Genomic DNA, 23,611 nt, shown 5'->3' with positions numbered 1-23,611 from the left:
ATGTGGAGAAAGAAAAAAAAGTTTGTCCGTTCTTCCTCCTTGAGAATTCCAGACCCCTCTCCCCTTGGGAACCCCTGGACTCCTTATCAACCTGCCTAGGAAATGACTCTCTCATTCCCCCCTTTTCTTTTAGGAGAATTATGTTGCCTAGGGAAAAGGGGTGTTGTTCTCGTTCCATAACTGCTTCCAAGCTGACAAGGGACGTTGTCCCTAAATTGGTGAGGCAACATATTCTCCTAATCCTCATATTGAGGATATCTGATCTAGGGGCCCCAAATAGTAGTTGGAGGAAGCTGCAGCAGTAGCAGGAGTTTGAGCAACCATTTGTAACTTAAAAGCTTTCAAGCGGCTAGAAACAAATCCAGTTATACAGTTACGGATGCAGGCAACACAGTCATTAAAACAAGTTAAAATCGAAATTAAAAGTCACATTATGTACATAGTTAAAGTGCAAAGTGCTGCATCAGTCCATTTTAAGGTTGGTAGATGTCATCAGATGAAGAAGAGGCATTGCATGTGATTGTTGTCGAAGGTATTCACAGACTTGGAGAAAGTCTTTTCCTTGAAGTGGAGATGTCCACCTCCAGAAGCCTTCCACTGATGAAGAGGGGAGTGCTCCACGGACCCAGCAGTTAGACCGATTGTGGAATGCAGCGTAGGAGTGAGCCCAGGACAGGAAGGCATTGTCTTGAGGCTCAAACGGCAGACTCAGGATTTTTGGAGTCAGCAGAAGTAGACTCACATAGATTATCAGGCCCATCCGCTGCCCTTTGCTTAACTCTAGAGCTCGGGTCAGAGCCACAAGCACAGCTAACTGAGCACTGGTTCCCTAGGGGAGAGATTTTGCTTCCAAAACCTGTTTAGCAGTCACCACGGCGTAACCTGCTTTACACTTTCCATCCCGAACAAAAGAACTGCCATCTGTAAATATTTCCATGTCAGGATTGTCTAGTGGGGTATCCTTTAGATCCTCCCGAGCTGCATAGTTTAAAGTTAGGAATTGAGAACAATCGTGATCAGGTGTTTGATTTTCCTTCTCAGGAAGGAAAGTGGCAGGATTTAGATTTCCACAAACTTTAAGCTTAGTTATTGGTCCTTCTAACAACAATAACTGATATTTAAGAAGCCTACTGTCTGTCATCCAAATATTAACCTTAGAATTTAATATTCCACTCACATCATGAGAAGTCAGTACAGTAAGGTTTCGTCCATTAATTATTTTTAAAGCTTCAGGTGCTAATAAAGCCGCTGCCCCAATTACTCTTAGGCAGTGGGGCCACCCACATGAAACTACATCTAATTCTCTGCTTAGATAAGCAATAGGTTGCTGGTGAGGCCCTCGGGTTGTGTCAAAACTCCCAGTGCCACACCTTTCCTTTCAGCGACAAACAAATTAAATTCTGACCCTGTGGGCAAGCTCAGAGCTGGAGCTTGCAGGAGAGCAGTCCGAAGAACCTTAAAAGCCTTTTGAGTTTCTGGAGACCAAACCAGTTTGTCGGTTTGGGCCTGCTGAGTTTCAGCTATAAGTTTATATAAATGCCGGGCAAGTTCCCCATAACCGGGAATCCAAATGCGACAGTAACCTGTGATTCCCCCAAATCCTCTCAATTGTCTTAAAGTCATAGGTAGGGGATGATTTAGTATAGGTTTAATTCTTTCAGGGCCTATGGCCCTAGTCCCTTCTGATATGATTAGGCCCAGATATCTAGCCAATTGTTGACAAAGCTGAGCCTTTTCTCTTGACGCCTTGTAACCACAGCCTGCCAGAAAGTTTAAGAAATCTTCTGAGGCTCGCGAACAAGCTTCCTCTGTCTCAGCACAGAGCAAAATATCATCTACATATTGTAACACCACCACTTCAGAGCTATTAAAGTTTTGTAGATCCCGTGACAAACTTTGTCCAAATAAGTGAGGGCTGTCACGAAATCCCTGGGGCAAACCTGTCCAGGTTAACTGAGAAGCTGGCTGCGTAGGGTCTTCAAAGGCAAATAGAAATTGACTTTCTTCCGCCAAAGGCACTGAATAGAAGGCATCCTTTAAATCAATTACTGAGAAATATTTGGCCCGTTCAGGAATTTCAGACAATAGAGTATAAGGATTAGGCACCACGGGGTGTAAAGGAACTACAGCCTCATTTATTATTCATAAATCTTGAACTAGTCTCCATTTACCATTTGATTTATTTATACCCAAAATAGGAGTGTTGCAAGGACTGTTACAGGGAATTAATAGTCCCTGCTCCTTTAAATTTTCGATGATGGGTTTTAACCCTTCCTTAACTTCAGGTTTCAGTGGATACTACTTCTTATGTGGAAATACGTGTGGGTCTTTGACCTTAACAACTACAGAAATAGCATTTTGTGCTCGACCCACAGATTTTCCATCAGCCCATACTCTAGGATTTACATTTTGTTCAACTAAAGGGAGAGAAAGGAAGGGCTTCATATTCATGAAAACAGAGGCATGGACCTTGTTCAGTATATCCCTTCCCGAAAGGGGTGAGGGAGATTCTGGCACGATCAGAAACTCGTGTGAAAATAGCACAGAATCCCAGTTGCAAGATAAAGAATAACTGAAATAATAACCTTTTGGCTCGTCCAGACAGTCCCCATTACTGAAGCGGATCAGGAAGAAAGTGGGCCAGGGGCTTCAGTAAGCACAGAATAAGTTGCCCCAGTATCTAAAAGGAAATCGACGTATTGGCCCCCCACAATTATTGATACCCGGGGCTCCTCAGGTGTAATTAGGACGGGAGCTTGTGTGGGGACCCCCGGGCACCTTTAGTCCTGATTGTCTTGAGAGTCCGACCCTGGAGACCTATGCCTCTGGGGGCAGTCTCTCTTCCAGTGTGGTCTCTTGCAGACCGGACATGGAGCCGGGGGCAGCTTAAATGCCTGAGGGCAATCCCGCTTGAGGTGCCCCTCCTTTCCACAGTAATAGCAAGCCCATCCCTTTTCACCTGGGCCCCTCTGGGCATTTTTCTCAGGCTGTTTAAGAACATTTTTCATAGCCATGGTGAAGGCTTCCGCCTTTTCCTTTGTCTTTTTTTGCCTTTCTTTTGCTCATATTCCCTATCATAATAGACTGTCTGAGCCAGTTGTAACAGAGTATCTAAAGACTGATTTGGTCCATACGCCTGTTTTAATAGCTTACATCGGATATCTGGAGCCGACTGAGTGAGAAATCTATCCTTTAAGATCACTTTTCCCTCTTCACTTTCGGGATCAATCTCAGTGAATCTGTGAAGGCCTTCTCTCAGTCTATCTAGGAATTTACCAGGAGCTTCCTTCCCCTCCTGTTCTATGTCTGCCAATTTGCCATAGTTTAAAGGCTTAGAACGCGCCTGCCTAAGTCCTTCAAGAATACATCTAACAAAATGACTCTGATCCTATCTTCCTTTAGCTGTGTTGTAGTCCCAGTCTGGTTCTATAGTTGGGACTGCCTGATTCCCAGTGGGGAGGGCCGCTATCTCATTCTCCCTCTTCCCTACTGATGCATTACCAAGTCATTCATCTCCATAAGCAACCGCTTTTCCCAAAATTCGAGTCTTTGACTCGGGAGTCAGCGTTTGTCTCAAGATATATATCACATCCTTCCAAGTGAGGTCATAAAACAGAGTAACACCTTTAAAAGCTCTAATATATTTTTCTGGGTCCTCTAAATAGTCTCCCAGATCCTCCTTGATTCTTTGTATTTCTTGGTAAGAGAAAGGCTTATTAACTCTCACAGACTGATTATTTCTCCCAGTGGGTGTTTCATAAAGAGGCAACAGCTTGTGTGGCTGTTCCTCAGTCTCTCTGGCTGCTCTGTGCATATAATCCCAGGGATAGATTGGAGAAACCTGTTTTTCCTCTTCTCTTTGTCTCCTGTCCTCCATCTCATCTCTTACTTCGATGGTCTGAGTTTCTACTGAAACCGGAGTAGTCTGAGGTCGTACTGAGACAGGAGTTGTTTGGACCTCCACGTGGGCAGCTTGAGACCAAGGCAGCCCTTCTGAGGGGGGTTCTCTGGCTTTCAGTTTGCTCAACTTGGAGTCCTAGGTATGGGGGCAAAGTAAGAGGACAGGAGGGAGCTGAAGGTTTCACGCCCAAATCTATACCCTTAGGACATAAGTCTGGCATATTTCGCAGAGAAAAAGGGCAACACATATGCTACTTCTACCCATTTCCCTGTTCCTTACAGAACCGGTCTAATTGTAGAACAGTATTATACTTAAGAGACCCTCCAACTGGCCACCATTCGCCGTCCTCCAATGGATACCGTGGCCATGCAGTATCACATAGGAAGACCAGGTGTGTCTTCTTTAAGCCCTGGGGATCAAATCTATCCCAGTTTTTCAGGATACAGTTCAAAGGAGTGAGGCTGGAATTGTTAGCTCCCATCTGTAAGAGAGAAAAAAAGCGACCAGCGCCATTTTTCTACCGGAGGCGTCCCTCCCTGCTCTAGATGGGGGTGTAGACAGACGTTACACCAAAAGCTTTTCCTTCCTGGTCGGACTTAGTCTGTCCCTTACCGGCGCAGGCGCAGTCTGCATCCCTCCCGATTCTACCACCAAGATGGGGTGGGGATGTACCAGGGGTAGACTTGATAGCATCCCTACTTGACGTCCAGCTCTTCACCTTTAACCTTGCTTGCCTCTGATGTCACCCGGGGTGAATCAGAGTAACCTTCCGGAATGCCTCCCAAGCTAAGACTACTAGGGGAAACATTCGTCACCTGAGTGCCTGTGCACAACCCTGAGTATTTCCTGACTACAAGACCGACGCGAATATAAAACTGTGCCGGGGTCCAGCCCCGGCTGATCCAGGGTATTAGAAGCGGGGACAGCATCGGCGAGGATCAGGATACAATAGCTTCAATTAGATATTAATTAAAGATGTAAAGAGTAATAGAATAAGGATAGCTCGGTAGGAAAATTCAGTGGAGAAAAGAGGCTGAGTAGCTTGGTTTACGCGGGAGACCAATAAAACTTCAAGACAAGAAGTTTGCACCACTTACGTAGGCCGCAGGCGTCCTTCTGTTCTCCCAAAGGAGAGGAGACACTGAGGCCTCCCCAGTCAGATCTTAGAAGCCCAGGCAAAATTAGTAAGCTTGGTGGGTTCCACGCTCCAGATGGAGACTCAGCCAGAGTTTGAGAGAGAGAGAGACATGGGGAGACCAGTATTTGGAGGAACTGATCCCAATTCTTTATTTTCCAGAGTCTGTTTTTATACACTGAGATGTTAGGCAAAAGTCACACAAGGGACAGCAGTCCTGACTTTTATTAAAGTCAGGTGCTTCATACAAATGTATACAGAGGTCTTAGGGGTGTTACATCATCTTCTGGCCAGGGGGGCCTGCTGACAATTTATGACCCTCTCCTTGTGACAGCGGTCAGTCAACCAGGACACTTATTTCTCCAGGGGTGATTATTCTTAAAACAGATGCCACCCAAATAAAGTTACATTCCTATAGGGTGAGGGTATAGTGGGTTTTAGTTAAGGAAAGAATTTACTTAGCCTAAGGTCTAACGTGATTAATATCAAAGGTTAATACTTATTTCTTCTATATATTCATTAATGTGTATAAGGGCAGGGGATATGGAGACTTAGCAACAAACATTGGCTCAACAAATGTTTGAGCCAATACAATTAACCAATACAATTTTTAATCAACCCATTATACTTATACTAACAGTTTTCTAACTTTTCTAAGGAACCTGTTTTTAGAAGGTTTAAAGCATCTCGTGCCTCTCACAGTTGGGAGGCTGTGAGCAATCACATGTGGCTGGACAAGCCTGTAAGGCAGGCTAGAGAACCTTCAGAGGAGTTTGTAGGTTAAAACACTCTTGTCACACCCAGGAGTTTTTATTAACTGGAGCTCTAAGTTAACTCCTTCTCCGAAAGAGGTGGTGGGGGACAGCCCCCCGTAAAGTCAGAGGTGTAGGTGAGAGCACAAAGTAGTAAAGTAGGCAGGCTCTGGTTATGGGGGTTGATGCTCGAGGATTTCCAGGGGGACTCCTGAGGCTCAATCCCGCCTTTGCGTATGTCGAGCCTCCTTCCTCATGACCTTTGCCACCGGCAGAGTGCCTCACTCTGGCCCCCAACAAAACTGAGATGTTCTTTCCAAGCATCACCACACCAGTATAACAGCCTCCTCTGATCCACTAAGAGCCGGCGTTACCAAAGAAAAAAAAACCCATTGCAGTCCTAATCTGAGTAACCTTTAACCTCAGAGATGTTCTGGGAGCTAGAGCTCCATCTAGCTTCCAAACTTTCGATTCCTAGCGAGGCTAGGCGCTTTCTTGACTACCAATCCAAGTTTTGGACCTAAGCCACAGTATACAGTAACAGTATAGATCACAAGTCCCTTGAAAGTCTATATCCAATAGATTAGGTTAGTACTTCTAATTCCCAAGGAGTTATGAAATGGTCAAAGGGACCGAAAAGTTTGACTGAGAAAGGAGGGTTCGGTCCACACGCTTTGCCCATTTCTGGTCGGTTCCCGAAGGAGACATTGGGTGCCTCTTGGCACTGGCAGGTCGGTATAATGCCCCGACAGGTTTCTGCCATAAGCCATATGAGATCACCATGGAACCGCAGAGCAGGGCTCCTTACTTGCTTCATGCAGAGCCTGTCATTCATTCACACAAGCACACCGTAGAGTTAGTAAAGCACAGCAGAAAACGTGTTCGCTAAGAGAACAAAGAACTAAAGCTCCAAGCAGCCTTACCTTGTCCTGAAGGATCCCGGACGAGCCCCCAAGATGAAAGGTTGTTGTTGAATCACGCGAAGACACCGGGATTCTTGGCCCCCGGAGAATTCAATCCGGGGTCAGAGACGAGGCTTGATCGCTCAGAGCTTTTGTGTAATAAAGTTTTATTAAAGTATAAAGGAGATAGAGAAAGCTTCTGACATAGGCATCAGAAGGGGGCAGAAAGAGTACCCACTTGCTAGTGATAACAATGAAGTTATATAATCCAAAGAATGTCTGGAGGTTGTAAAGACCTTGTCAGACCTACTCCCATAATTTACATTTTAAGATAATAGAAGGTTTAAACCAGAGACTGTCCTTAATCCAGAGACTGTCCTTAGGCAGGATACATTATTGTTATTTAATCCTAAGGAATGTGGAGAAAGAAAAAAAAGTTTGTCCTTTCTTCCTCCTTGAGAATTCCAGACCCCTCTCTCCTTGGGAACCCCTAGACTCCTTATCGACCTGCCTAGGAAATGACTCTCTCAGTTACTTGACGAACAGAGCTTTGCCTGGTGCTGAGTATTGTATTGTGGCATCTTGAAGATATTTAAAACTATTTTTTTCTTACATAAATAGCATACATTTGTATAGTAAATGTCACGCGAGTGTATGTTCCTCGGTTCTTTGTCTTGTCACAACAAAGATTTGGAGCAACGGACTTTAAAGCCCTTGGCGCGTCACAGCTCTCAGGTCTTGGACAAACCGTGCTACAGCTCTTAGGCAAATCAGTGTTACAGCTCTATTTTATTTATAAGATAGGAGGAGAATCCAAGACTTGAAGAGAAGAGAGTGGAGAAGTGTGTGGGGAGGGAGAAAGAGAGAGAGAGAAAGACAGAGAGAGAGCGCGCATGCACGCGGGAGAGAGAGTCCGAGAGAAAGCGCTTTGGCTCCTCCTTTTATATGTTTTTTCCTCCACCTGGGCCTGCCCTATGCAAATTGGGCTTAGCCAGGAGTGCTGTTTGTTCTGTTTGTTCTGCCTGAAGTCTTCACTCTGGTCCTCGGACCTTCCTTGTCTTTTAGCCACTGCCATTTTGGACTCCTTTTCCCTATTCTACCTACCTAACAGTAAATTTAGACAATAGAGACAGTCTAAAGGAGAAAAGAGAAAAGAATCTAAAGGAGAAGGAGAAAAGTAAAATTATGCACTGTTTCGTGTCCCAGAGATAATCACCATGACTATTTTGCTGGCTGTCTGATCAGTCTTTGGATTGTTCTTTGAGATACATAACTATTCATGAGTTTGCCCTTCCCTGTCTTTTTCTCAGTTCCCACCAGGGTCTGATATTTTGGGGACCACTAGGATATGGGGGAGCAGAGCACTGTTCCCTAATTAACAGTTTTAATAAAATTTTGATAACAGCTACTGTGTACATATGTGTACACAATATGTTCCTACAATATGTGTAGGAAATACGTGAAGTCTTTTCCATGTGTTATCATTTTTAATGCTTATCCTCAACCCTTTGAGGTTGTTTACCCTTATACCCATTGTATGTATGAGAAAACTGAGTCTCAAAGAGATTAAAGGACTTTCCCAAGGTTGCACAGTGGTGGAATTGGACTTGGAATCCAGGCCTGACCCCGGAGTCCACACTCTCAACCAATTATATTGCACCTTGTGTTATAGTCTACTGAATAATCAAACCTCGTAAAGCTCTTTCACTTCTGGTTGTGAACAGCTCTGAATCCCTTATCTTCTCTCTAATTCCACTTTCATTCATTGTGTTGTGAAAGTGAAAGTGTTAGCCACTCAGTCGTGTCTGACTCTTTACGACGTCATGGACTGTAGCCCACCAGGCTCCTCTGTCCATGGGATTCTCCAGGCAAGAATACTGGAGTGGGTAGCCATTCCCTTCTCCAGGGGTTTTTCCTGATCCAAGGATCGAACCTGGGTCTCCTGCATCATAGGCAGATTTTTTTTTACCATCTGAGCCATCAGGGAATGATCTCATGTCCAAAGAGGATGACATTATACAGCCTTGACGTACTCCTTTCCCTATTTGGAACCAGTCTGTTGTTCTATATCCATTTCTAACTGTTGCCTGTTGACCTGCATACAGATTTCTCAGGAGGCAGGTAAGGTGGTCTGGTAATCCCATCTCTTTGAGAATTTTCCACCGTTTGCTGTGATCCACACAGTCAAAGGCTTTGGTGTAGTCAACAAACCAGAAGTAGATGTTTCTATATTACATTTTCTTTATCCATTCATCCATTGACAGGCACTTAGGTTGCTTCCGTATCTTGGCTGTTATAAATAGTACTGCAATGAACATGGGGGTGCATATATCTTTTTAATTTAGTTTTTTCATTTTCTTTAGACAAATACCAAGAAGTGGAATTGGGGGGTCATAAGGTAGTTCTCTTTTTAATTTTTTCAGCAAATTCCATAGGGTTTTTCATAGTGGTTGCACCAATTTACACTCCCACCAACAGTGCACAAGTGTTCGCTTTTCTCCACATTCTTGCCAACCATTGTTATTCGTTGTCTTTTTGATAAAAGCCATTCTAATAGGTGTGCTGCTGCTGCTGCTGCTGCCAAGTTACTTCAGTCGTGTCCGACTCTGTGCAACCCCAGAGACGGCAGCCCACCAGGCTCCCCCGTCCCTGGGATTCTCCAGGCAAGAACACTGGAGTGGGTTGCCATTTCCTTCTCCAATGCAGGAAAGTGAAAAGTGAAAGTGAAGTTGCTCAGTCGTGTCCGACTCTTCACGACCCCATGGACTGCAGCCTACCAGGCTCCTCCATCCATGGGATTTTCCAGGCAAGAGTACTGGAGTGGGTTACAATTGCCTGAGGTGATATGATATCATATTGTGGCTTGATTTAAATTCCTTTGATAATTAGTGATGTTGAGTACCTTTTCATGTACCTGTTGGGTATCTGTACGTCTTCTCTGTAAAAATATTTATTCAGATCCTCTGACCCATTTTTAATGAAAATTTAAAGATTAAGCTATAAAGGCTCTTTATATATTTTGGATATTAACCTCTCATCAGACATACCATTTGCAAATATTTTCCTCTATTCAGGAGGTTGTGTTTCCTTTTATTGATGATTTCCTTAGCTGTGCAGAGAATTTTTAGTTTGAAATAGTTCCACTTGTTTATTTTTAGATTTTTTGCCTTTGTTTTTGGTTCAAATCTTAAAAATCATCACCAAGACAGGTATCAATTACGTCCCCTTTAGTTATCGTCCAGGAATTTTATACTGAAATCAGATTGATTATGTTTTTTGCAGCTGAAGATGGAGAAGCTCTATACAGTCAGCAAAAACAAGAGCAGGAGCTGACTGTGGCTCAGATCATGAGCTCCTTATTGCAAAATTCAGGCTTAAATTGAAGAAAGTAGGGAAAACTACCGCAGTCCAGCCCCAGTTGGATCCAGGGATTCCCTCAGGATGACGGCTTCAGCGATTTAAAGGAATAGCATCAGTGGAGAGAATCAGAGGCCTAATTATAATTGGTTTATGTGGGAAATCAATATACCCCCATGCTCCAATTACTTTGGCCTGAAGAAAGAGTAGAGACAAAAGGAAAGAAAAGGAGACGAGAAAGAACGACACGGGGAGACCGAGCTCAGTGAGCAGGGTCCGTAGCTTTATTTTTAGCAGGGACTTTTATACGTCAAGTTGTACATAGAAGATAATGAGGGATGCAAAGTCATGTAAAGTCAGCAGACGTGAATCATTATCGCAAATACAAAGGCTTTGGGTGATTTACATCATCTTCTGGTCAGGAGACCGGCTAACATTTTTCTTCTGATAAGAATTAGTCAACCAGAAAAACTTATTTTCTCCAAAGGTGACTTTTCTTAGAGTTTAGTACCACTCCCCCAAAGCACTAAACAGAGTTGCATTCCTTTTTTTTTTTTTTTTTTTTTTTTTTTTTGGCTGTGTACATAGGGTGCTTTATTCTCCACAGAGTGATACATGCTACGGTGGGTTGGGCTTGGGCCGATGTCCCCATATGTACAGAACTGAATAAAGTGGGTCTCTGAGAAGAAGTCTGATTTGCCTTGATGTGGAGGGGAGCTGGGGAGGATGGAGATGAATGTGACACCAGGATATGTTCAGTCCTGTGCTGGTTCTGGCCTGGAATGCAGGGAGTTAGGGCAGCTCTCAGGGTGGTCACTTCCAGGCAGGGGCGGCCTGCCGGGCTTGGAGGGCCTTCTGTACCACGTCTTCCCACTGGGCATCTGATAGCTCGCGAGCCCAGGCAGGAACCCCTGGTGCAGGCAGGCTTATACCAGCCATTGTCCTTTTCACCAGCTCTACATGTTCTGGGTCCATGGGAATAGAGCTGTGGTTGTTCAATGCTGTAGCTCCCTGCTCATCTTCGTCCTCACTTTCTACTGGTGGGTCCGGCAAATGAAGCCCCAGGGCCTGGATCCGATCCTGGATATCAGCAACTACATCTTCTCCATCCCCCACTGGTGCCAGTTCCACCTCCTCTTGTTCAGGATCTTGGTTCAGAGGCTGGTAGGAGTAGCCAGCTGGTCCTGCCCCCGTTTCCTCTTGTTCTTCCTCTGGTTCCTCACTGCTCCAATCCCCAGTGCCTTCCGTGGGGCCCTGATGTGGCCCCAGTTCCTCAGTCTGATTGGGGAAGATACGTTCAGGACCCATGGTGTCGCCCCCTAGAACTACTGTTGCCATCGGGCAGGGGCCGCTCAGAGCCCGCGACCCAACCCGCACCTTCACTTCCGGCCCAGAGTTGCATTCCTATAGGGCAAGAGTGTCATGGGGGTAATTAAGGGAAGAATTTATTAGCTCAAGGGTCTAGGGTTATTATTAACATTAAAGCTTCTGCTTATATTTCTTAAATACCAACAATATCAATCAATATACTCCCAGGGACACAGTGGGCAAGGAATATGGAAACTTGGCAGCAGGCATTAACTCAACAAAGAAATCTTCTATTAGTTCTATTTTTAACAATTTCTAACTCCCCGAGAGGCTCTGCGCTGTTAGGATAACTAAGTCTCCTTGTGCCTTACCTGGTTGGGAGGCTGCAAACAATCACAGGCGTAGCTATAGGAGTCCGGAAACCTGTTAGGCAGGTTAGAAGGCTTTCTGAGGGGATCACAATTGGAACACACCTTATTATACCCTGGAGACTTGTTAACTAGAGCTTTAAGTTGCTTTCCTTACAGATAAGAGTGGTTGGGGATAGCCCCTCGTGACTGTCAGAGGAGTTGGTGAAAGTCATGAAGCAGTAAAACAGACAGGCTCAGGTTTTGGGGTAGACACTCAGGCAGGCCCAGAGAGGCACCCCTCGAGTTCTGGCTCGCCTTGCCCACCAGACCTCTCTCACATGACCTTGTCATGGGTGGGGACTCACATGCCGGCTCCCGGCAGAAAACCACTAGGCCATTTGTGTATGACCTAAATCAAACTCCTTGTGATTGTACAGTAGAGGTGATAATTAGATTCAAGGGATTAGATCTAGCAGACAGACTGCCTGAAGAACTACGGATGGAAGTTCATAGCATTGTACAGGAGGCAGTGACCAAAACCATCCCAAAGAAAAAGAAATGCAAGAAGGCAAAGAGGTGATCGAGGAGGCTTTACAAATAGCTGAGGAAAGATGAGAAGTGAAAGGCAAGGGAGAAAGGGAAAGATAATCCAACTGAGTTCAGAGTTCCAGAGAATAGCAAGGAGAGACAAGGCCTTTAAACTTTTTTTAATTTATATTTAATTGAAGGATAATTGCTTTACACCATTGTGTTAGTTTCTGCCATACATCAAATTGTTAAGAAGGTCTTCTTAAGTGAACAAAGCAAAGAAATAGAGGAAAACAATAGAATGGGAAAGACTAGGGATCTCTTCAAGAAAATTGGAGATATCAAGGGAATAGTTCATGCAAGGATGAGTATGAGGACAGAAATGGTAAGGACCTAAAAGAAGCAGAAAAGATGAAGAAGAACCAGCAAGTACACATGGAAGAGCTATACGAAAAAAGGTTTAATGACCTGGATAACCATGATGGAGTGGTCACTCACCTTGAACCAGACATTTTGCAGTATGAAGTCAAGTGGGCCTTTGGAAGCACTACTATGAACAAAGCTAGTGGAGGTGATGGAGTTCCAGCCGAGCTCTTTAAAATCCTAAATGGTGATGCTGTTGAAGTGCTGCATTCGATATGTCAGCAAATTTGGAAGACTCAGCAGTGGCCACAGGACTGGAAAAGGTCAGTTTTCACTCCAAACCCAAATAAGAGCAATGACATTATGTTCAAACTATCATACAATTGCACTCATTGTACAAGGTTATACTCAAAATCCTTCAAGTTAGGCTTCAGCAGTACATGAATCAAGAACTTCCAGATGTACAAGCAGGATTTAGGAAAGGCAGAGGAACCAGAGATCAAATTGCCAGTGTTCATTGGATCATGGAAAAAGCAAGGGGATTCCAGAAAAACATCTACTTCTGTTTCATTGACTATGCTAAAGCCTTTGACTGTGTGGATCACAATGAACTGTGGAAAATTCTTAAAGAGATGGGAATACCAGACCACCTTACATGTCTCCTGAGAAACCTGAATGCAGGTCAAGAAACAACAGTTAGAACCACACATGGAACAACACCACTGGTTCAAAACTGGGAAAGGAAAACAAGTTGTATATTGTCAATCCACTCATTTAACTTCTGTGCAGAGTGCATCATGTGATATGCTGTACTGGATGAATCACAAGCTGGAATCAAGATTGCTGGGAGAAATATCAACAGCCTCAGATATGCAGATTATACCACTTTAATGGCAGAACATGAAGAAGACCTAAAGAGCCTCTTGATGAGGGTGAAAAAGGAGAAGGGAAAGTTGACTTGAAACTCAACTTTCAAAACAACTAAGATCATGGCATCTGGTCCTATCACTTCGTGGCCAATAGAAGGAGAAAAAGAGACAGATTTTTTTTCTTGGACTCCAAAATCACTGTGGCTTCAAAGTCTCTCCAAAATGACTGCAGTCATGAAATGAAAACATACTTGCTACTCAAAAGGAAAGCTATGACAAACATAGACAGTGTTTTAAAAAGCAGAGACATCATTTTGCCAACAAAGGTCCATATAGTCAAAGCTATGGTTTTTCCAGTCGTCATGTATGGATGTGAGAGTTGGACCACAAAGAAGGCTGAGAGCCTAAGAATTGATGTTTTCAAACTGTGGTACTGGAGAAGACTCTTGAGATTCCCTTGGATTGCAAGGAGATCAATCCAGTCATTCATAAAGATAATCAACCCTAAATATTCATTGGAAGGGCTGACATTGAAGCTGAAGCTCCAATACTTTGGCCACTTGATGAGAAGAGCTGACTCATTGGAGGAAAAAAAAAATACCCTGATTCTGGGAAAGATTGAAGGCAAAAGGTAGAAGAGGGCAGCAGAGAATGAGATGGTTAGATAGCATCACCAAGTCAATAGACATGAATTTGAGCAAATTCCGGGAGATAGTGAAGGACAGAGGATCCTTGGTGCTGCAGTCCATGGTGTCACAAAGAGCTGGATCAGACTTAGCGACTGAACAACAACAACTAGGAGTTTTATGACTTCAGATCTTTAGTCAAGTATTTAACCCATTTTGAGTTAATTTTTGTGTATGGTCTAAGTTAGTGATCAACTTTTATTGGTTTGCATGCAACTTGCCCATTTCCCCAATATCCCAATAAATTATTAGAGTCTGTCCTTTCCCCATTGTATAGTCTTGACTTAAAAAAAAAATTCATTGATTATATATGTGTGGGTTTAATTTCTGTTTCATTGTTCCATATGTCTATTTTTATGCCAATAGCATACTGTTTGGATTACTATCAGTTCAGTTCAGTTCAGTTCAGTTGCTCAGTCGTGTCCGACTCTTTGCGACCCCATGAATCGCAGCACTCCAGGCCTCCCTGTCTCCCAGCATCACCATCTCCCGGAGTTCACTCAAACTTACCTCCATTGAGTCGGTGATGCCATCCAGCCATCTCATCCTCTGTCGTCCCCTTCTCTTCCTGCCCCCAATCCCTCCCAGCATCAGTCTTTTCCAGTGAGTTAACTCTTCGCATGAGGTAGCCAAAATACTGGAGTTTCAGCTTTAGCATTATTCCTTCCAAAAAACACCCAGGGCTGATCTCCTTTAGAATGGACTGTTTGGATCTCCTTGCAGTCCAAGGGACTCTCAAGAGTCTTCTCCAACACCACAGTTCAAAAGCATCAATTCTTCTGCGCTCAGCTTTCTTTATGGTCCGACTCTCACATTCATACATGACTACTGGAAAAACCATATTTTTGACTAGACGGACCTTTGTTGGCAAAGTAATGTGTCTGCTTTTTAATATGCTGTCTAGGTTGGTCATAGCTTTTCTTCCAAGAAACAAGCGTCTTAATTTCATGGCTGCACTCACCTCAGAGGGGAGGTAAGAAAATCCAGCGGTTCTTCAATTGCAAAGCATCCCAATCCTTGAAACAGCGTCATCTTACTTAACCGTAGTTTTAAGAAGTGCAGTAGTTTCCTACGACAGAGTACTTGTGGCTGAGGGTGGTAGACTCGCCCTGGCACGCGGAGCCGGCCTCGGGCACCGGTCCTGCGTTCCGCGGGTGTCGCGCGCCCCCGGCCGGCCGCCAGGCGCGCAACCAGGCGGCGGCTGCCGAGGCGGAAGCGAAAGCAAAAGCGAAAGCCCAGGAGCCTGGCCGCCCCCGGCTGGGGGAGCCTCGCCTGCCAAAAGAGGCGAGACGGAGCGGAGGCCGCGCGAGGGGACCTCAGAGCTCAGCCCTCGGCACACCAGCAAAGAGCTCGGGAGCCCCCACTGGTGAGCTTGTGCGCGTGGAAACCTGGAACGCTGACACAGGCGCAGCCCGCCCGGCACGCGCGTGCGCCCCCGCCTCCCGCCCCTTTGGACCCGGGGCCTGGGGAGCGCGGCGGGCATCGTCTGGCCCCTGGGAACTCGGCGGCGGCTGGCGGGGCCGGGGTGTGCGGTGGGGGTCACGGGACGTGTTTTAGAGGACGAGGCTGCTGATGGTCAGGCTTCCCAGCTCCCTCTGTCAGGCCGAATGCCTTGGGTCCTAGGAGGGGGGTGCTGGTGAGACGGGGTACCCAGGGCTTCTTTCAGGGCAGCACAGAGTTTAAAAAAAAAAAAAAAAAAAAGGGAAGCCAGCGGACGCTTGGGCAGAGTGGGAGTGGGGATAGGGACTGGAAGCCACCTCTGTCCTTCTTTTCTATCCCTAGATCTCGCCATGCGGAGCCCGGACCTGAGACCCTGGGCCTCCCTGCTGCTGGCGGACTTGGCCTTGCTCTGGCTGCTGCAGGGGCCCCTGGGGGCCCTACTTCCCCTCGGGCTTCCCGGCCTGTGGCTGGAGGGCGCCTTGCGACTCGGTGGACTTTGGGGGCTGCTGAGGCTGGGAGGGCTGCTGGAGGGCGTGGGAGCACTGCTGCCGATCCTCTGCCTGGTGAACCCCCTGTTTCTCTCCCTGAGGGCTCTTGTCCTGGGGGCCTTGAGCGCCCCTCTGGTCAGAGTGGCTGCAGCCACCTGGGCCTGGCTGCTGCTGGGGTATGGGGCAGTGGGGCTGAGCAGGGCCCTGTGGGCCGTGCTGAGCCCTTCAGGAGCCAAGGCGGAGGGGCAGGGCCAGGAGAACAGAGTCTTGATGTGGAGGCTGCTGAAGCTGTCCTGGCCTGACCTGCCTTTCCTGGTTGCCGCCTTCTCCTTCCTCTCCCTGGCCGTGTTGGGTGAGTGGGGAGAGGGCGCAGGGACTTGGGGGTTGGGAGGAGGCCCTTCAGCAGCCGCACTCTGACTGGGCCCTCCTGGCTGTTGCAGGTGAGACCGTGATCCCTTACTATTTTGGCCGTGTGATTGACATCCTGGGGGGCGACTTTGATCCTGATGCCTTTGCCAGTGCCATCTTTTTCGTGTGTCTCTTCTCTGTTGGGAGGTAGGTGATGAGCGATTTGTTAGCCCCCAGTTTTTACAGGGGACCTCACTTTGCTGTTTTCAATCCCCTTTGTGCACAAAGCACAAAACTCTTAAATGAAGAAAAAGCCTGTATGAGTTCATTCACCGTCTATATCAAGCATCCATCCATTTACTCCATTCGCCGCCTGGCTTCAACATCTTCAAAGTTTATATTGCTTATTATAGTTCAGATACGAGTGAGTGTAGTACAATAGGTGTTTTTGTGTTGAGTGGAATGTCTCTCAGTTGCCTGTGAGCATTTTTATCTCCGTGAAGTTCCGTTTCTCTTTTCTGATCTGACCTCCCAGCTCATGTTTGTTTCCAGTTAGCCTATTGTCAGGGTGGGGGGCATGTTTGTTCATCCTGACCCTTCTTCCCTAACTCATCTTGTCAGTCTTGGAAGCTCTTACTCTGAGCCTTGTCACCTTTCTTTCCAGCATCTTTACTCTTTCCCACTGTATTTACTTTCCCTTTTGTTTTTCAACACAGCCAGGAATCTGCTGTCTACAAACTAACTACTTGGTAGGGGTTGGGACTAAGATGAGGCTCACTGGGTCCTCTTTTTTCCTTCCTCTGTTGATTCCTGCCCTTCATGTCTCTTATTTGTTTCTCTTCTGCTGTCTTGATATACTACCCCCAACTTTGTACTTCTTTTCCTTCTGTGCTTTTTCTTCTCCTTCCCTCCCCCTTCCTCTCTGCATCTCTCTCTCCTTCATCCTCCAACCCTCTTTCCCCACAGCTCTCTGTGTGCAGGCTGCCGAGGAAGCATCTTCATCTTCACCATGTCCAGAATCAACCTGCGGATCCGGGAGATGCTTTTCTCTTCCCTCCTGCACCAGGACCTCCCTTTCTTCCAAGAGACTAAGACAGGTAAGGCCTGGGGTGCAGGTCTGGGGTCCCCCTACATGTTCCTTGCCCACCTGCTGCCACCTACCTGCACCCAGCCGGGCCTGCCTGCATCCTTGGTGCCAGGGCCGGGAGCTGTTTTTCTCTCTTTGGGGACCTGTCTCTCTGCAAGGAAGGGGGGCTCCGTGAGATGACTGGGAGGTCAGGATGGAATTTCTGGGGGTTCTGCATTACAACACATGGTTTCCTTGCCTGCTCTGTCCTGCCCAGGGGAGCTGAATTCCCGGCTGAGCTCGGATACCAAACTGATGAGTAACTGGCTTCCTTATAACACCAATGTGCTGTCTCGAAGCCTGGTGAAAGTGCTGGGACTTTATGGCTTCATGCTCAACCTGTCACCTCGACTCACCTTCCTCTCTCTGTTCGAGGTGCCTCTCATGATAGCGGCTGAAAAGGTGTACAATGCCCGCCGTCAGGTATGTGCGGATGCTGGGGAATCCCCAGGGAAGACCACATCCCAGGGACTTTATGTGAACGTGTGTGTTTTTGAGAGAGGAGTGGGGGGAGAGGGAGAGATTTTCAGATGTTGAATGTGGTTCCCTGTGCTATACAGTAAATCCTTGTTGCTTCTCTACTTTGTGTGAGTGATTTATATCTGTTAACCTCAAACTCCAAATGTATCCCCTCCTCCACATTTGGTAACCATAAGTTTTTTTTAATTTTTTATTTTTTATGTCTGTGAGTCTGTTTCTGTTTTGTGCATAGATCCACTTGTATTTTTTTTAGATTGCACATATAAACAATATCATATAATATTTGTCTTTCTCTGTCTTACTTCACTTAGCGTGAAGGGACTGGAGTGGGCTGTGGGGGTTGGCTGTCTTCTGCCAAATTGGCCCGCTCCATCGTTGGCCCCACTGTTCCAGGCAGTCCTTTGGGAGATCCAGGACGCCACGGCGAAAGCTGGGCAGGTGGTGCGGGAGTCGGTTGGAGGGCTGCAGACCGTGCGCAGTTTTGGAGCCGAGGAGCAAGAGGTCTGTCGCTATAAGGAGGCCCTTGAACGATGCCGGCGGCTGTGGTGGCGACGGGACCTGGAACGGGCCCTCTATCTGCTCTTAAGGAGGGTGAGGAAGCTGAGGGCTGGAGGAGGGGCACAGGTGGGGGCTGGTCTTGGGGGTCCTTGGGGTTCTCGATGCTTTTGCCAGTGCCTTCTTTTTCATGTGTCTCTTCTCTGTTGGGAGGTAGGTGATGAGCGATTTGTTAGCCCCCAGTTTTTTCAGGGGACCTACTCTCCTGTTTTCAATCCCCTTTGTGCACAAAGCACAAAATACTTAAACAAAGAAAAGTCTGCATTTGTTCATTCACTGTTCTGTGTCAAGCATCCATCCATTTACTCCTTCATTCGCCACCTGGCTCCAACATCTTCAAAGTTTATATTACTTATTATAGTTACAGAGTCGAGTGAATGTAGTATAACAGGTGTTTTTGTGTCGGATGGAATGTCTCGTCATAGGGGCAGGGAGGCCAAAGAGTGGAAGGTCCTCAGGCTCTCCTTTCTTCTCCCTTCAGATGCTGCACTTGGCAATGAAGGTGCTCTTGCTGAACTGTGCGTTGCAGCAGATCCTGGCCGGGGACCTCACCCGCGGTGGGCTCCTCTCCTTCCTGCTTTACCAGGAGGACGTGGGCAAGTACATGCAGGTGAGTTGGGAGCTGTGCGTGCTCTCATTTTCCTCCTTTGGCTTCTATTTTGTTCCCCTTAAAAAAACAAACTGAAATAACCCCAACTCATTGTCATTTAAAATTTCAAACTTGGGTTAAAAAAAGAGGAAAACGATAAATCTATAAACGTGAACCTCCTTGTACTCAGCATCTTTTTTTTTTTTTTTACTTTTTGTTTAACTTTTTAAAGACAACTTTCTACTTTATATTGGTATATAGCCGGCTAACAACGTTATGACAATTTCAGGTGTACAGCAAAGTGAATCAGTTTTATATATATATATATATCTATATATATATATATATATATATCTCCATTCTTTTTTAGATTCTTTTCCCATGTAGGTCATTACAGGGTTTTGAATAGAGTTCCCTGTGCTCTACAGTAGGTCCTTATTAGTTATCTATTTAATATATAATTGTGTGTATATATCAGAGGATATAGACTATACTTCTCTGTGCTATACAATGGGACCTTGTTTTTTATCTCCCAGCATCTAATAGTTATCAACTCATGGCCAATGTTATTTTATCTATACCACCCACCCATATTACTTTGAATCAGAGGCAAGATATGGTTTCATCTGTAAATATGTATCTCTAAATGTAAACATTACAAATATATAACCACAAAGCCATGATCATACCAAAAAAATTAACAATAACCTCACCAAATACAGTGGTCAGATTTCCACATGTTTCATAGAAGTATATATTATATTGATCTCTTTTTTTCTCTCTCATATACATTTGTGGTGGCAACAATCAATAAAGCTTAGTATCATGATCTATTGAATTATTCAGGGTTGCAAAAATGGTGGCACTCTGCCATTTCTTCAGTTATTAGCCAGGATGCATCTCTCAGGGGAGATGTCTTCTCATGTGCTGATAAGCTGCTGAGTGGTATAGTTTGATTAGGAAAGGCAGAATGAACATTTAGTTCTATAGATTTATAGAATTAATTAGCATTTAGTTCTATAGCATTTAGTTCCCTAGAGATGTGTGCTTGGTTGCTCAGTCTTGTCTGACTCTTTGCAACCCCATGGACTGTAGCCCACCAGGTTCCTCTGTCCATGGGATATTAAGGCAAGAACACTGGAGTGGGTTGCCATGCCCTCCTCCAGGGATTCTTCCTGACCAGGAATTGAACCTTTGTCTCCTGCATTGGCAGGCAGATTCTTTACCAGTGAGCCTCCTGGGACACCCTCCTTATATAAACCAGTTTTGAAAAGTAATTAGTTACTGCACCTTGGGCTTTAGTTTATAACTTTTATAAACACCTCTTACGTGTGGAGAGCTGTGTGAGGCAGTCTGGTGGCTGCAAAGATGAGGTGGGCACAGTGCTTGCATTTAAGGAGTCCCTGTCTCACCAGGCTAGACAGCTGTGTACAAGTAACACAGCACAGTAGCTGGAAAGGTCTGGAGATGAAGGTGATGCTGGATGGGAGGGGCAAAGATGTCTCCATCCTTTACAGTACAAATTGGAATAATGGGGTGCTGGTGCCCATTTTGAGTCAAATTGCACACTTACTCCTGATAGTCCAGTGGTTAGGACTCTGTGCTCCCACTGCAGGATGCATGGGTTTGATCCCTGGTGGGGCAACTAGGGTCCCACTTGCCACCTGGGGCAGCCAACATTTTTTGTAAAAATCTTTTTTATTTTTATTTTTTAGACTCTTATACTAGTTATCTCATATGGAAGCCATCTGCCTCATTATTCAGGAAAGTGAGTGTTAGTTGCTCAGTTGCATCCCAGTCTTCAACCTGCCAGGCTCCTCTGTCCATGGAATTCTCCAGGCAAGAATACTGGAGTGGGTTGCCATTCCTTTCTCCAGTTAAAAAATCTTTTCTAAGAAAGTTTTTTTTTTTTTTTTAATCTTTAAATTTAAAGGTGGTGATCTTTTTTGGGACAAGGGGAGAAGCCTAGCTGGGGTGGAGTGTGGCGGGGCTGTGTGAGGAGCTGGGAAGCTGGTTCGTGGCCCAGCTGCCTTTGCTTAGCTGAGCCCCGCCTTCCTGTTTTGCAGACTCTGGTGTACATGTTTGGGGACATGCTGAGCAACGTGGGGGCAGCCGAGAAGGTGTTCCGCTACCTGGACCGAAAGCCAGATCTGCCTCCACCGGGGACTCTGGCCCCACCCACTCTGCAGGGCAGAGTGAATTTCCAGAACGTCTCCTTTGCGTATCCCAGTCGCCCCGACCAGCCTGCGCTCCAGGTGTCCGATGTGGGGAGACTGGGCCCCTGACTCCCCGCGCGGATGATCGGCCTCCAAGCAGAGGGGAGGCCAGGGGAAGGGGCAGGCCTCTGACTCTTCCCCGGCTGTTCTAGGGTCTGACGTTCACCCTGAGTCCTGGGCAGATGACGGCGCTGGTGGGGCCTAACGGGTCTGGGAAGAGCACGGTGGCCGCGCTGCTGCAGAATCTGTACCAGCCCACCGAGGGCCAGGTGCTGCTGGACGGGAAGCCGGTCTCCGAGTATGAGCACCACTACCTGCACCGTCAGGTGGGGAGGACGGAGAAGGGTGGGCAGAGGGCAGGGGAGGGTGTGGGGCGGGAACCCAAGGGGTCCGTGGTGAGCCGGGCGGGCGGGGAGGAAGGGCGGGTCCCTGCCGCGGGGGATGATGCACAGTCCTCTGCTCCCGTCGCCTCCGCTCAGGTGGTCTTGGTAGGGCAGGAGCCCGTGCTGTTCTCGGGCTCGGTGAGGGACAACATCACCTACGGCCTGAAGGGCTGCAGCGACGAGAAGGTGCTGGCTGCGGCCCGGGCGGCCCGCGCGGAGGAGTTCATCCGCGAGCTGGAGCTCGGGCTCGATACAGGTACCTGCGGCCACGGCGTCGCCCCCTGCGCGCGCGAAGTGGGCGCTGTGGCCTCCCGACCCCCTCGGGAGCCTGTGTTCCCAGAGGAGCGGCCGCCGCGGAGGTCCCCCGCCCCACCCCCGTCCACGGGCGCTCGTCCTCCGGAGCGGTGCCCGTGGAAGTACCAGCCGCGCCTGTGACGCGGGCGTTGTCTGGGCCCCTGCCTCTGAGGAGAGGGGTTTTCTCGGTCTCCTCAGAGGTGGGGGAGAAAGGCAGCCAGCTGGCCGTGGGGCAGAAGCAACGCCTGGCCATCGCCCGGGCCCTCGTGCGGGACCCCCGCGTCCTCATCCTGGATGAAGCCACCAGTGCCCTGGACGTGGAGTGTGAGCAGGCTGTGAGTGCGGGGCGGCGGGACCCCTCTTGGGGCTGGGGCCGGGCGGGGACCTCCCCGATCCTCTGAGGCTGCCTGACCCCGCGGAGGGAGGAGGGCAGCTGACCTTGCCCTTCTGCTCTGTGCTACCTTCTCGTGGCTCACGCCTCTTCCCCCTAAGCCCCGTGGGCCCGGGCCTCCAGCCCCTTCTGACCCGGCACCCGGGGCATCGCGATCCTCCCCCTTCAGCTGCAGGACTGGAGAGCACAGGGGACCCGCACGGTGCTGGTGATCGCCCACAGGCTGCAGACGGTTCAGAGCGCCGACCAGGTCCTGGTGCTGAGGCAGGGGCGGCTGCAGGGCCCCGAGCAGCTCATGGACGGGCAGGACCTCTACTCCTGGCTGGTGCAGCAGAACCGGAACGTGGAGACCCCAGACACACCCGGCCCCGCCCAGGGCCATCTCAGCGACCCGGAGTAGCTCCTGCCTTGGCTTTCCCTGGGGGTGTTCCCCTGGCTGGTTGTTTTTGGAGCTGGATTTAGACCGTGGGTACTTCTGCTGGGGCCGTGGGAGGGCGGGGGACGGAAGACGTGGTATCTGTCTGCATCCAGGAACCTTAGTTACTTGACGAACAGAGCTTTGCCTGGTGCTGAGTACTGTATTGTGGCATCTTGAGTATATTTAAAACTATTTTTTCTTACATAAATAGCATACATTTGTATAGTAAATTTAGACAATAGAGACAGTCTAAAGGAGAAAAGAAAAGAGAAAAGAGTCTAAAGGAGAAAAGTAAAATTATGCACTGTTTCATGTCCCAGAGATAATCACCATGACTATTTTGCTGGCTGTCTGATCAGTCTTTGGATTGTTCTTTGAGATACATAACTATTCATGAGTTTGCCCTTCCCTGTCTTTTTCTCAGTTCCCACCAGGGTCTGATATTTTGGGGACCACTAGGATATGGGGGAGCAGAGTACTGTTCCCTAATTAACAGTTTTAATAAAATTTTGATAACAGCTACTGTGTACAGTGTTTTAATATGTGTAGGAAATATGCGAAGTCTTTTCCATGTGTTATCATTTTTAATGCTTATCCTCAACCCTTTGAGGTTGTTTACCCTTATACCCATTGTATGTATGAGAAAACTGAGTCTCAAAGAGATTAAAGGACTTTCCCAAGGTTGCACAGTGGTGGAATTGGACTTGGAATCCAGGCCTGACCCCGGAGTCC

The 23,611-nt window shown here is 47.2% G+C and overlaps 2 protein-coding genes across 2 annotated transcripts; one reads left to right on the top strand and one right to left on the bottom strand.

Annotated features, from left to right (window-relative positions):
* Positions 1-10,624: 10,624 nt before the first annotated feature.
* LOC139178928 (male-enhanced antigen 1) lies at positions 10,625-11,447 on the bottom strand. Its single transcript, XM_070777802.1, has one exon. It carries the CDS (start codon positions 11,383-11,385, stop codon positions 10,861-10,863), a length of 525 nt encoding a protein of 174 aa, XP_070633903.1. The 5' UTR covers positions 11,386-11,447; the 3' UTR covers positions 10,625-10,860.
* Positions 11,448-15,330: 3,883 nt separating this feature from the next.
* Positions 15,331-23,397, top strand: LOC109577300 (antigen peptide transporter 2). The gene is made up of 12 exons (XM_070777799.1): positions 15,331-15,517; positions 15,934-16,431; positions 16,520-16,634; positions 17,394-17,524; positions 17,771-17,976; positions 18,427-18,624; positions 19,070-19,198; positions 21,244-21,432; positions 21,546-21,719; positions 21,873-22,032; positions 22,269-22,405; positions 22,631-23,397. The coding sequence occupies exons 2-12, from the start codon at positions 15,942-15,944 to the stop codon at positions 22,859-22,861; spliced, it is 2,160 nt and encodes a 719-aa protein (XP_070633900.1). The 5' UTR covers positions 15,331-15,517; positions 15,934-15,941; the 3' UTR covers positions 22,862-23,397.
* Positions 23,398-23,611: the final 214 nt, after the last annotated feature.

This window comes from Bos indicus, chromosome 23, assembly GCF_029378745.1.
Source record: "Bos indicus isolate NIAB-ARS_2022 breed Sahiwal x Tharparkar chromosome 23, NIAB-ARS_B.indTharparkar_mat_pri_1.0, whole genome shotgun sequence".
NCBI lineage: Eukaryota > Metazoa > Chordata > Mammalia > Artiodactyla > Bovidae > Bos > Bos indicus.
The sequence above is the reverse complement of the archived record's forward strand: the minus strand, read 5'-3'. Positions and strand labels throughout refer to the sequence as shown.